At 37.6% G+C, this 14,998-nt stretch overlaps 2 protein-coding genes across 2 annotated transcripts; both read right to left on the bottom strand.

Moving 5' to 3' along the window:
• Positions 1 to 8,286: 8,286 nt before the first annotated feature.
• On the bottom strand, positions 8,287 to 11,257 carry LOC112498932 (cation/H(+) antiporter 15-like). Its single transcript, XM_025100810.1, has 3 exons — positions 10,937 to 11,257; positions 9,760 to 10,743; positions 8,287 to 9,432 (listed from the first exon to the last, which is right to left on the bottom strand). The coding sequence occupies exons 1-3, from the start codon at positions 11,255 to 11,257 to the stop codon at positions 8,287 to 8,289; spliced, it is 2,451 nt and encodes an 816-aa protein (XP_024956578.1).
• Positions 11,258 to 12,635: 1,378 nt separating this feature from the next.
• On the bottom strand, positions 12,636 to 14,749 carry LOC102614184 (cation/H(+) antiporter 15-like). Its single transcript, XM_015532631.3, has 2 exons — positions 14,090 to 14,749; positions 12,636 to 13,919 (listed from the first exon to the last, which is right to left on the bottom strand). The coding sequence occupies exons 1-2, from the start codon at positions 14,414 to 14,416 to the stop codon at positions 12,705 to 12,707; spliced, it is 1,542 nt and encodes a 513-aa protein (XP_015388117.1). The 5' UTR covers positions 14,417 to 14,749; the 3' UTR covers positions 12,636 to 12,704.
• Positions 14,750 to 14,998: the final 249 nt, after the last annotated feature.

The raw sequence follows: 14,998 nt of genomic DNA, 5'->3' as shown, positions 1-14,998 counted from the left end.
TAATATCATGTTTTTTTTCCATGATAGAACCTGATCATCTATGGTAAAATTTAAAATGGTCTATCATCTGGAAATGGAATGGGCCACAATTTATTTGAACTTTCTTGTGGCTAGCAATGAAAAAAACTCTAAAGACTAAAGAATTTCTTTTGAAAAGGCATGTTATTACAGATGTACAGTGTCCGTTGTGTGGTTTTTCCATGGAAGATGTGTTACATGTGCTTCAAGATTGCATCCATGCAAGGAAAGCGTGGTGTTCGATGTTGCCTTCGTCTAACAAAGACGAATTTTTCAGCATAAGTTTAAAAAGTTGGATTATGTGTAATCTGAGCAACACCAAAGAGCTACTTGGAAATGTTGAATGACATTATATTTTTGTTGTGGCAGCTTGGAGGCTGTGGTTTTGGGAGGAACCAGGCTCTGTTTTCGAACAATTTTAACAGCAAAAGGAACATTATCTTGGATATCAAGTCAAGAGTAGTTGAAATCCAAATGATTAGCCAATTGTAAATTTGAGGGGCAGTAGTACGAGTTAATAAGTGGCTACAATAGAACCTTTTTCTCGACGGAGTCTTTAAATTGAATATCGATGGGTCTAGAAAGAGCTCAGGTACCACAGGGGTTGGCAGTTTAATTTGAAATAGCAACGGGGAGTGGGTGACAGGATTTGGAATTAATATTAGTGTATGCTCGGTGACAATGGTTGAGTTATGTGGAATTTATTAGGGACTGTTGCTGGCTTGGAAGGTTGGCATTCGTAACATTCTCATAGAAGTTGATAGTGAGTGTGTGATTCAAATGGTTGCCAAGGGTTGTAATACTGTTAATGTTTGTTATCCTCTGATTCGTGATATAAAGGGGCTGATGAATCTGTTAGAAAATTGATGGGTGAAGCACGGTCACAGCTAAAATGAAATTGGAAAAAAAATAAAGAACAAGCACAAAAGAGGACACCAGAAAATTATGTAGTTCGGCTTTTAGCCTACGTCCATGGGTGAAGACAGAAGGAAAATATTTCACTAGTGATATGAGGATTACAAGTATTATAATATTTTGGCTCACTACTCAGAACCCCAATACATCCAATCTCTCACTCACAATATATTTATAATTTTAAACCCTTAAAATCACTCAAGCTCTCTACTTATTTTCTCTCACAAATTGGATGCTAAAATGAGGGTGGGAAGCTTTCTTTATATAGCCAAAATTTTGGCTCTTTTTTTAATATATATAATAAGTCAACATGGCACCACCAAGAATGGCGGGCTGTGTTGAATGGCATGGCACCGCCCATCTAGATGGCCGGTGCCAACCATGACTTTAACATTCTCCCACTTGGAGATTTGATTGAGAATCAATTAATCTCCACACTATCCTTTCTGCTTTGCCATTGTCATGTTGCTTACGTTTCTGCTAGACCACAAGAAGATCTACTCCAGACAAACTTGTCAGTGTTGTGCAAATTTTAATGTACTCGCAAGCGCACAAATCTATTGTAGTATAGACTAATGGTGACGAGTGTCGATCCCACGAGGAGGTGGATTTTAATTGTGTGTAGAATTAATTTTGTAAATAGGTGATTGGATTTGTGGTGGAAATATTTTGGAATATGTTAAAACTTAAATTAAAATGGCGAGAATAAATTCTAAAATTGAAATTGAAATGACAAGAATAAATTGAAGAGAATTCTATTGAGATAACGTAGTTGGGTATCTGGATCCGTATCAACATGCATCATGGGCTAAATAATCCGTATTAATGCCAATTAAATCATGAGGGGGGAATCCACACCTCATGAACCACGCTCTAATCAATATGGTGCTAAGGGCTTATCGTGCCAAATAATAATAACCTTATACTAGAGAGCCGGTGTAACCAAGGCGGTATCTAGACAAGATTATTATTATTTGTTGACGAAAAGTCAAAACATCCACAAAAACTAGAGGGGAAGAGAAAATAAATTTACCAAATTAAGCCCATGACACATGTTGAGACTTCACCTTCAACCCAAGCTTGAAAGAAAATTAGCCACTCATAATTGAACTAGGGGCAAAATGTGAATTTATTAAAATACGAAGAAAATACAAGATGGAGAAGGAATTACAGAAAACAGAGTCCAAAAATGGATTCAGAGATATCAAATTAGGGGGGAGAGGCCCCCTTTTTATAGATACATGGAGTAAATCATGGCCATCGGATTAAAAACAGTTTGGACGCTCAGGATTGTGCCACGTCATCAGTCAACAGTCCACGGTTTGACCACGCGGATGAACAGTAACACGGTTTGACCCGACTTTGAACAGTAACGCGGTTTGGTTGAAAATAATCCTGTGTGATGCATGCACCGTATGCGAGATTTTTCGTCCACTGATATACTGCCACGTCACCATCAACAGTATATAAGAATTTTAGTCCAACAGGATCGTGACACCTCATCAGTCAATGCCACGTCATCGGTCTGTCTATGTGAACAGTGTCATGAACAGTAACGTATACAGTACCGTACACGTGAATAGTACCGTACATGTGAACAGTGCCATTTTTCCTTTTATGCTCCTCCTAAGGTTTTCGACCGTCCTGAGTTCAAAAGTGATGTCCGTTTTGCCATCTGATTTCTCGTTTATTGTGAAATGACTATGATGCCCCCTAAAATACATTAAATACTTAATTAAAATAAAACACATGTAATTAAATCACAAGAAGGTTAAATACATAAAAGTAAGGGTTGTTAGTAAGACTTGAAATGTAAAATGACGGTTTTCTCCTTTATAAATATGCATTTTCTAACACTCAACAGTCAGCATTGATTGGCTTGGTCAAAACATATGTTAGGTTCTCATTCGTATGGATTTTCTGTAAATCCACACTTCCGTCTTCCACTACTTCTCAAACGAAGTAATATTGAACTCCTATGTGCTTTGTCATGGAATGAAAGGTTGGATTCCTTGCAATGTGCAAGGCACTCTGACTGTTACAAAATAAAGAAATTTAATCTTGTTTGTGCCCGAGCTCTTCCAATAATCTTTATATTCAAATAACTTCCTTGCAAGCTTGTGTAGCTGCCATGTATTCTGCTTCTGTTGTAGATAAAGCCACAACGGTCTGCAGTTTCAAAACCCAACTTACAACTCCTCCTATAAGTGTAAACACATAGCCAGTAGTGGATTTCCTTTTATCAAGGTCTCCTGCAAAATTTGAATCTACATAACACCTGACAATAAATTCTGATCCTCTATAACATAATGCAACATCTGAGATTCCTCTGATATAGCTCAGAATCCTCTTTACAGCTATCCAATGCTCTCCACCATGATTCGCCATGTATCAACTGACTGCTCTCACTGTTTGTGCACTGTCTGGTCTAGTACATATCATAGTGAACATCAAACTTCCCACTGCTGATGCATACGGTACTCGAGACATCTTATTTCTCTCTGCTTCATTGCTAGGACACATACTTGAGGATAACTTGAAATTAACAGGAAGTTGGGTAGAAATTGGCTTACAATCTTGCATGTTAAAGCGCTGCAAAATTTTCTTCAAATAGTTCTTCTGAGAAAGCCAAATCTTCATGTTATTTCTGTCTTGGTGAATTTGCATCCCTAGAATCTTGTTTGCTGGTCCCAAGTCCTTCATTTTAAACTCCCTAGCCAATTGTGCCTTCAATTTTTGGATTCGATCTTTGTTGGGGCTTGCTACCATCATGTCATCAACATACAACAGTAAAATAATGTAATCATTATCTTCAAACTTTTTGTAATATGCACAATGGTCAAAACTAAGTCTGTTGTATCCAATGCTCATGATGAAGGAATCAAATCTCTTATACCAACACTTCGGCGCTTGTTTGAGACCGTATAAAGATTTGTTCAACATGCAAATCAAGTTTTCCTTTCTTGTTTCTGCAAAACCTTCTGGTTGGAGCATATATATTTATTCTTCAAGTTCTCAATGAATAAATGCAGTTTTCACATCTAACTGCTCAATGTAAGTCAAATGTAGCACACATCGCCAAGACTACTATGACTGTTGTAAGTCAAACCATCGGAGAAAATATCTCGCTAAAGTCAATACTTTCTTTCTGAGCATATAATTTCACAACCAATCTTGCACGATACCGCTCCACTTGATCATTGCCATCACGTTTGATCTTGTAGACCTATTTGTTTCCAATAACTTTCTTTTGTGTGGTAGTGGTACAAGTTCCCATATCTTATTCTTGTGTAGAGCTTTAATTTCTTCCTGCATTGTTGTCATCCACAAAGTAACATCTGAGCTATTTAAAGCTTCATGGAAAGTTGATGGCTCTTCATCCTCTATTAGAAGATAGTATGCAACATTGATCTCTGTGACATACTCCGAGTGCCACGCTGGCGGTCTTCTCTTACGAGTTGATTGACAAACTTCTGGAGCCCCGGACTCGACTAGTTCTTGTTGCTCGTGTTTTGGTGCTGCTTCAGAAAAATCCGTATCTTTTCCCCCCAAATTATTTTGACATATACCGGTACAGTCTCTAACTTTTTTCTTTTACAGTGCTATCATCATCATATCTCATTTGGAGTTGATCTTGTACAAAGATAACATTTCTGTTGATGACGATCTTGTGGGCAGTGGGGTCCCACAGACGATACCCCTTTACTCCATCAGCATACCCCAAGAAGTTACACCTCCTAAATTTTGGATATAACTTTGTTCTTTCTTGGGTATTGTACATCACGTACACATCACATCTAAATGCATGTAGGTAGGAGTAATTAACTAGCTTTCCAGTCCACATCTCCATCGCTGTCTTTAGCCCAATTGTTGTGGATGGCGACCGATTTATTATATAATAGGCAGTTTTGGCTGCTTCTGCCCAGTATGAATTGGGTAAACCAGCAGTTCTCAACATAACTCTTATCTTTTCTGTAAGAGTCCTATTCATTCGCTCTGCCCTTCTATTTTGTTGAGGAGTGTATTCTACCGTGAACTGCCTCTGAATACCTTCTTGTTTACAGAAAGCAAGAAACTCACCGTCTGTATACTCTCCACCGTTATCCGTCCTCAAACACTTAATCCTTTTGCCGGATTCAAGTTCTGCATGCGCTTTGTATTCTTTAAACACTAAAAATACATCTGACTTTTTCTTAATTGGATACACCAAACATCTCCTGGAATAATCATCAATGAAAGTCACCATGTACTTTGCACCTCCCATGGATATGTCGGCGATTCCCAAACATCAGAATGAATCAAGTCTAAAATGCAGTTACTTCTAGCAACAGATTTACTGAACTTTAATAAATGCTGCTTACTTGTAGCACAATGCTCGCAAAATGGTAAACTTACCAATTTAAGCCCTGGAAGCAATTTTTGCTCAAAGAGAATCTTCATACCTTATTCTGACATGTAACCAAGTTTGAGATGCCACATCATCGTTGACTCTTCTCCATTTAATACGACACATGCATCAACCTCCTGTAGTGTTTCTCCTTTAAGCATGAATAGATTAGCACCGATATTTTTTGCCTTCATCAATACAAGCGCGCCTTTAACAATCTTCATAATTTCATTCTCCATATGAGTTTTGTACCCATGACTATCCATTTGTCCCAAAAACAATAGATTTTTCTTTAGGCTGTTGACATGTCGTACCTCCCCAATTGTGCGAATTGTACCATCAAATATTTTTATTTTGATAGTACCAATGCCAACGATCTCCAAGGCATGATCATCTCCCATATATACAAATCCTCTTGAGATAGGTATATATGTGTGGAACTATTCTCTCCAAGAGGTCATGTGCCAGGTAGCTCATAAGTCTATAAGCCAGATATCAGATAGTCATTTTCTGCCTTCTGAAACAGTTATTGCCTCTCTGTAGAGAATTTTGCTGTCATCCGAGGTACTTGCTACACACCCTTGAGCATTTGATAACTCAAGTTCTTTGCCTTCTCTTCTCTTCTCTTCTGGTTACTCCAACACTCTTTCTTGACGTGCTCTTTCTTTACACAGTTATAGTATTTAACATTCTTCTTACTTCTGAATTTTGATTTACCATGATTGTGACTCCCACTAGGGCCACGTTTCGTTGATCTCCCTCTCGTCATCGATAGCGCCTTCGCTTGCTACGAACTTGCTTATCTGTTTTCCTTATTTTTCTGTCTGCTCTCTTCATTTAATACGGAGGCTGCAACATCATCGAAAACCAAACTGTCTGCTAGATTGTTGTTCGTCAGGTTGATGATGAGTTGATCATATGAATATGGTAGACTTTGAAATAGAAGCTCTGCACGTTCATTTTCCTCTATATTATGACCCAACGTTGTGAGTTGTGAAAATAGAGTCTTCAAGGTGTTGATGTTGTCGGTCACCGTTGTAGATACCGTCATTCGAAGAGTATAAAGTTTCATTTTCAAGAATTTTTTTTATGTAGTGACTTGGCCTCGTACAATTTTGTGAGAGTATCTCATATTTCCTTTGCTGTATTTTTCTCTACCACACTGGATAATACTCCATCCGCAAGTGCCAAATATAGGTCAGAAATGACGTTGCCATCTATCTTGTTCCATTTGTCATCACTTATCTCCATGGACCTTTCTCCAATTGTTGCTAAGCAATTATTTTTCCTCAATACAACTTTCATCTTTATTTTCCACAACGAAAAATTATTTCCGTTAAACTTCTCAGTTTCATATTTTGCCGCCATTTTGTTGATAAATAATGTACACAAACTAGTGTATCACCTCGAATAGTTGTGAATATGTGTGAATATGCACACCAAGAAAGTTCACAGGAAAGACTGGAGGGCTCACAACGGTCCCACTTAAAACCCAGACTCCTTAGGCTCTTATCGCTTTTGTGACAGAACTTTCCTAGACATGTACAAAACCACACAGTTGCTTTACTCACACCACTATTCTCTACTTTGCACTGTAAAATTCTTAGATCGCTCCCACCGTTTCTCGTGAACAGTACCGTATCTATGAACAATGCCATATATGTGAATAGTACCGTATACGTGAATAATACCATATACGTGAACAGTACCGTATACGTGAACAGTAACCCCTCAACTCTAAAGAATACAATCAATAGCTCTGATACCACTGTTAGAAAATTGATAGGTGAAGAAGGGTCACAACTAAAATGAAATTGGAAGAAAAATAAAGAACAAGCACAAAAGAAGACACTAAAAAATTATGTGGTTCGGCTTTTAGCCTACGTCCACGGGTGAAGACAGAAGGAAAATATTTCACTAGTGATATGAGAATTACAAGTATTGTAATATTTTGGCTCACTACTCAGAACCCCAATACACCCAATCTCTCACTCACTAGACTCACAAGAGATTTATAATTTTAAACCCTTAAAATCACTCAAGCTCTCTCCTTGTTATCTCTCACAAATTGGATGGTAAAATGAGGGTGGGAAGCCCTCTTTATATAGCCAAAATTTTGACTCCTTTTTTTTTTTATATAATAAGTCAACACGGCACCATCAAGAATGGCGGGACGTGTTGAATGGCATGGCACCGCCCATCTGGATGGCCGGTGCCAGCCATGACTTTAACAGGATCGTAATTTGCGAGTAGTTTTGCACCATGTTTATAGAGAATCAAATAATGCGGCGGATTTTATGGCTTCTCATGCCCTCAAGCTTCCTCTGGGAGTTCATATATTTGCGTTCCCCCCTCTTGAGATCTCTACTTGGCTTTTGTATGATGGTTTGGGGATCTCGATCCCTAGTGATTGCTTAGCCTTGTTTGGGCTACTTATTGTACAAATAATAATAATAATAATAATATCATGTTTTTTCTTTTTTGAATATATAAAATAACTGCTAGATATCCTTTATTTTGGAAACATAATCCGTTTAAATATAGTTTCTTGGTCTAACAATAAAAAATGCGTCTACCTAATTGGAAAAACCCAAGGCTTAAACTAGCCAAGACCGTCTCTCTCACTGAAGATATGGCCGTAGTCTTACATAATCCAAAGAAAATGAATAGATAAAAGGTGGCTAAAATTCTATATATTTACACTCTGCTTTAACGAAAAAGTCATGGGTATTGGAGCATTAGTTCTTTTCCATTCACTTCTTGGCCTATGTATGCTTCAACTAATTGTAATAATATTCACTTACTAATGACAAACAATTAATGGATAAGGAGCAATATTCAAGAAGCTCTACAAAGACTTTGTCTAGACATATATCTGGTGATCCTTGAGATCACGATCTGATGCTGTTGCTTATGCTAATCAAGCCTTTTCATTTTCGTTGAGATTCTTGCATGCTGAGATGAGATCATGCGGGTGATTCGGCGTTGATAGGATCCATCGTTATTAGTTGATTTTCAGTACAATGTACGACCAAAACAGACATCGTTCCTCCATAAAAATCTGCAGAAGCAAGCATATCACCGATAATTCCAAGCTCTGCATACTCAAGCCAAGGCTTCATTTCTTGCTCAAATGGGGAGCCGACCCCTCGCTGCTTGCCAACAATCACAAGGTCGTAAGTGTTTTCTATTAAACGAATTGAACTCATTAGTTCCGTAGAGTCATTTACCATCATCTCACGACAAACGACACAAGCATTACCAGCATTTCTTTCTCTGAATTCATTCATCACATACTCATCAAGTTGCCTCTCACATTCATTTTCTGCTTGATTTCCGTTAAAGTCAATCTTGAACACAGTAACGGTCAAACTAGGATGTCCCACCATGCGCAAAACCAACGCCATCACCTCTCTGTCATCAGCTCCTCCTAAAAAGAAGACTGCAACATCATAAGAGAAGTGAGTTGAGCTCAAAGGGCGAGGCAACCCACTATCTACAAGAATCCCAATAGTGCATTGTGCATAGGCTTGGATGTTAAGGTTTAGCTGGTGCAAGCAGGTTTCAATTTCTTGAAATTCTAGGCCTTTATGGAAGGGAATTAGAATCAAAGGTGCAAATTTATCTTCTGCTAACTTGCAAATACTTTCGTGCATTGTGTGGTACGGGGCAATTATTTTGAAGGGCTGACTTGTTAGAGAAACACAAGAGCTTTTAGTCTGATTTGTTACAGCTCGCATAATGCGGTCAGTGGAATTTTCTTTTAATCTCCGTCTCTGGGCATCGTAAGGCGCTGAAAGTGATTCTGCTCGACCAACAAGCTCGACAAGGTGGACTACATAGGCACATATTGGGCTCATTTCTGTTGGGTTGAGTGCCTTAAGCAGATTGATGATGTTGTGGATGCTATCTTCATGGTGAATCCCACAAAGGATTCGTAATTCGCTATCCATTGATGTCGTTCCTACAGTTCTCGTACGTTTTTCCAACTTGCAAGAAGATTGAAGTCTTGTGCTATTTGGATCGTAATACATACTTATCAAGGGTATTACAATTGCGGTCACTGCCGTGTGCGACAACATAATTGTTGTTACTGTCTGGTCATCCACATACTACACAACAAGAAGAAAATCAATTAGCCTGACTCCATGCGTTTGATTGATGTTAGAGAAATTGCTTGAAACAAGTCTTCACAGACCCCCTCAAGTGAAATAAGACTTATGATATAAGCTCATAGATGGGCTGAAAGATGAAGAGTTCAAAAGCGAACCAAGAGTAGAACAGGAGATATTGTCTCTAATCTATTCCATCTTTGAGAAATATATTTACCCAAAAATTTAAGTTGACAAGTAGTGGCCAAACAATAGTATTAATTCTCACTTGCCTTTGCAACAAAATACAAAGGGAAAAGTAATAGATAGCTAGGATCAGAATCTGACCTTGTGTGTTCTCCATTCTGTGAGCAACATCAATTCAATTACACCCTTGATGTTCAAAATGAGGCCGAAAAGGATAGCATTTCGAATGCTTATTTTGTAGAATATCAAAGACAAGAAAATTGCAGCCACCCTCGCAAAATAGCCAGCTAAAATGATGATCTGAAGTATTGCAAATGCCTTCCAATTTGTTATTGAGAATACATTGAAAAGCTGACCAATGTGAATATAAAAGAAAGGCATAAAAATGTTTTCCATTATGATTTCACTTTTCTTTACTACAGCTGATCCTAGAGGCGGTCCAGCGGGTACCACTAGGCCCGTCAATACAGCCCCAGACATGAAATTTAATCCTGTAGCGTCACTTAAAGCTCCTGTAATACCAGGAAGGAGCAGCATCGCTACCATGTAAATCTCTTTTACTGCTTTCCCCTCTGGTGTTGTCCTTATAATCCATTTCACTGCTGGCCGTACAATGAAGAACATGAAAAATGCCAATGCACAAAAGGTAATCTCGGTTTTGAGTAAGTGATTATTCGCTTTAAAAATCATTGCAAGTATCAAATTCATCCACGAAAGGAGCTCACTGAGTATTGAACAAGATATGGCAAGTTGGCCTAACTCAGAAGTTAGAAGGTTCAGTTCATTCATCGCATGGGCAATAACAGGAAAAAATGGCTTTGCCAAAGTAACGCTGAAAAAGTAAAGGAATGGCCCCTTATTAACTCCAGGGATGTAGCTATGTAGCAGACTAGTAAGAAAAGATGAGATTGTGAAAGGGACAACGAGGCAGGTTACACTAACACTCCAGCCATTCCTTACCGTCTTCAGGATTCTGGCTTTGTCCATTTTTAATGTAACAATGAAGATGAAGTATATTCCGCCTATTATGGACATTGTATTAACCAATACCATCTCTTCCGGATGAAAAATCGCGTTCCATCTTTCGAAATGACCCAAAACGGAGGGTCCTAAGATAATTCCAGCCTGCACAGGAAAGAAAGGTTATTAGCAGATTGGATAAAATTTTCTCTCCTAATCTGACCTTAATTCTCCCGAATAAAATTAGCAGTTTCGTTCCAACGAGGTTTAACCCCCCAAAGTAAAAGGAATCAATCATTCAATTGCAGATGAAAATTAGCATATGAGACTGAAGAATACAAGATGCATGATTGCATACCAAGACATTGCAGACAACTTTAGGTTGCTTCAAACGTTTGAGAACCAGGTGAAGTAATTGGGAGATGAGAGAGAACAAAGAAATTTGAAGCAAAAACACAGGAAAAGCATTAACGCCGACTAGATTCTTGTGATATGTGACGCAAGTCTTGAAATTCTTATCAAGTAGCCTGTTTTGAAAGTTTTGCTGATGGTTCGTGAGATTGGAGGCAGACATTAATCTTGTATTTGGGTTCGAATCAGTAAGATTCTTTTTCCCTTTTCTCTTCGATATGTCCTGTTTCTGTTCTATTTTCTTCCGATTAATCACTACCGTTGCCATGACTGTTAAATTAATTTTTTAATGCCAAACTAGTTCATCCTCTTCAAGTTGGTTGTTCTGTTCATTTTCCTAAATTTTTTATGCATGAGTTGTAACAGTGTGGAGGGTGTGGTTTGTTTTCGCTACAGTTATATGGTTATGTAACCGTATCGTCTCTTTACAGCTCTGTAATCCCATTCGTTTTCTTTTGTTTCAAAATAAAATAAAATGATGTGTGTTTCGTTAGATGTTCCAAGATGAATATGAGGTAGAAGTTGTTGAAATTTAATTCAAAAACAGTGTCATGTATGCTTAATTTCCAAATTAAGGTGGTTGGTGAACAAAAATTTTATTTTTTATTTGTTCAAATAAATTCAGTTAGAAAGTAAGGGGAAGCAAACCAAATTTGATCCTCGAATATTGGGTTTAATGATCTGCTTCTGTTTTTTCCGCTTCTATTAAATCAAAAGGGTATTAATGCATATATGATAAGACTTATTGTTATTATATTTCGTTTATACAACAAATTCACTGACCCAAAAAAAAAAAAAAAGTAATTAAAGAGATTTGTCTTCCAAATACATATTTCATAATGTTGACCGTCATATGTGCATGTTATAATAACAATGATTCTTGTTAAATATATATGCCATGAGGATCTTGATTTCGTCCAAATTTGTTTAATTGGGAAGAATATTTTAGGTTCGGCAATGGTTATAGTGGGGTTGTTCCACCGCAGAGCACGGTCTTATAACTACACGATCAAAGTGATAAATAGTGAAAAATGAGTTTTTGTTATGATTGTGTTTTATTAGCTGTGTTCCACCGTAACCGGACCCTTTAGATTTTATATGATGTTAGATAGCACTAGATAGTTATTATAGTATTTTTCTTTTACTATGTTCTTAGTTTCTTGTATATTATATATTAAAATTTCAGAAAATGAAACAGGCCACATTTGAATTTGACCACCACTGGTAGCCGTTAACTGTAATAAGCGTCGACGATATATGATGGTTGATTTCTCATTCTCAATTTTATTTCCAAGCCCAAAGTTCTGTTAACGCTTTTTATCAATGTTTTCAATTAACGCCTTCTTACCATATGATAAGAATGGTGTTTATGTAGTACCCAAAGTTTTAAAACAAAATTAGATCGTCCGACAAAAACCATCCCATAAAATAAAATCTTGTAATCTGTTTTAATTTTTTTTTTTTAATTCTAGTAACTTTAATCACTAACAAAGTAGCACTTGATTAGTACTTAGTAATTTCAAACTGAATGTAGATGTGTTAAGACTTGATTTGGCGTTAAAACGTACGAATGATGCAATTTGTTCAATCATCTTCTTGTAATAATATTTATCAATCTTTCATTTTTTTGAAAAATCAAAACTGGAAATTAAGTGAAAGAAAATTGCAAACTACATAATCAGTTCAATTCATACGTTTGTACAAGCATCACTTTTTTAAACTACCCCATAATCTAATCTCCTATAATCTTTATCACAATTTGATGAGTTGAAAAGCAACCTTTTTAATTCACCTTTAAAGCTCATGGTGGCAGTAATTTTGGCCCCTTGTTTGATACTCTCAACACTTTGTATCACCAAAAGAGACATCATGTGTCCTTCAGCAAAATCTGCAGAAGCAAGCATGTCACCAATGATTCCAAGCTCCTCGTACTCAACCCAAGGCTTCATTTCTTTCTCTAATGTCGAGCTAAACGTATGCCGTTTACCAACAATCACTAGCTCAAAATCCTTCTCCTTTTTAATTGCATCCATTAACTGCTTGGAGTCATTTGCTACCATCTCATGACACTCTACACGCGTGTTACCAACATTTCCCACCATGAATTCTTTTGTCACAGCATCATCAAGACACCTATCATTTTCACTTTCCACTGAATTTTCTAACAAATCAATCCTGAAAATAGTAATGCTCATACCAGGATGGCTAGATATGCGTGAAACCAATGCCATTGCCTCTCTATCATCAGGCCCGCCTAGGAAGAAAACTGCAACATTGTAACAGATATTGGAGGGGTGATAGTAAGTCAAGCCTCTATCTACAAAAATCCCTACGGTGCATGGTGCATAACTAAGGACATTCTTGTTAAAATTTTGCACGCAGGCTGTCCGGCTTTGAAATTCTCCGTTTTCATGGAAGGGAAGTAGGACTAGAGGGATGAGATTATCTTCAACAAGCTTGCAAATGCTTTGGTGCATTGTGTTGTATGGCGAAATCATTTTGAAGGGTTGAACTTTTACCGCAGCACCAGAGCCTTTTGAGTACCTTGTCATGGCTCGCATAATTCGATCTGTGGAATTAGCCACTAATCTTCTCTTTTGGGTATTGTAAGGGACTATGACTGGTAGTGCTCGACCAACAAGGTCGATCAGGTGGACTGCATAGGCGCATATTGGGTTCATTTCGGTTGGATTTGATGCTCTAAGCAGATTGATGATGCCGTTGACATTATCTTCATGGTGAATACAGCAGAGTATCCGTAATTCACTGTTGGGTAACGTTGATTGGAGCGTTCTTATGCAATTATCAATCTTGCTGATTCTATCAAGTCTTTTCCGAGGCTTGTAAAAGATGCTAATTAAAGGTGTCACAATAGCAGTCAACACCAAATTAAACAACACCAACGTACTAAATGTCTGTACATCTATTGGCTGCGGAAGAGAAGAAAAAATCATATTTAATTAGATAATATGGGACCCATCGACAAGTCTACCATGCTTCTAAAGGGAAATTAACACTGTCTTCCATTTTAGTAATTTTATTTATTGTAGACTTTAACTAGAAAAGATAATAACAAAATGGGATAGAATCGCAAACTGACCTTGTAAATTATCCATCGCAAGAATACCAACAACTCAATTATACCCTTGATGTTCAAGAAGCAGCCGAATAAGAGATCATTTCGGGTACTTGTTTTAAACCATATCAAGGACAAAAGACTCCCCCAAACCTTACCTAAGTATGCCGCCACAAGGATCATCCCAAGTGAGACAAATGCCTTCCAATCCTTTATTGAAAATATATCCGTGAGCAAACCTATGCGAATAAATAAGAAAGGCAGGAAAAAATTCCTGATGACGACTTCACTTTTCTCCACCAATGCTGAACCCAAAGGTGGTCCGGCTGGAATAACCCAAAGGTGCCCCATATCTACTGCAGTACTATGATATCAGCCACACCTGCCATTATTAGAGCCCCAATAAGTATTGCAACGATATAACATTTTTTCACTGGTTCCCTGTCCGGTGTTGTCCTTATAATCCACTGTATTGCTGACCGTAAAACGAAGAATGTGAAAATTAAAAATGCCAGAAAACTAATCTCGGACTTGATAAATTTTGCCGCAAATCCTCCTCTCACTAAAGGTGACAAGGCATTATTTAACCAGCCAAGAATCTCATGAAGTACTGCAGTAGATATGGTAAGTTGCCCTAACTCAGAATTTAATAAATTGAGCTCACTGATGGCATCGGCAGTAACAGCAAAGTAAGTCTCCGCAGATATAAAACTAATATAGAACAAAGCGGTTGGCTTACTGATTCTAGGTAGGTTGTCATGTACCAGACGAGCAATTATGATACTGATTGTTAAAGGAACAAGCTGAACTGTCAAGCTAACATTCCATGTGCTCTTTATTGTCCTTAGAATCATATCCTTGTCCATTTTTACGGCATTTATGAAGACAAAGTATATTCCACCAATTATTGATAATGTATTAACCACCATCATC

The sequence above is a fragment of the Citrus sinensis genome, chromosome 4 (genome assembly GCF_022201045.2).
Source record: "Citrus sinensis cultivar Valencia sweet orange chromosome 4, DVS_A1.0, whole genome shotgun sequence".
In the NCBI taxonomy this organism is placed as follows: domain Eukaryota; kingdom Viridiplantae; phylum Streptophyta; class Magnoliopsida; order Sapindales; family Rutaceae; genus Citrus; species Citrus sinensis.
The sequence above is the reverse complement of the archived record's forward strand: the minus strand, read 5'-3'. Positions and strand labels throughout refer to the sequence as shown.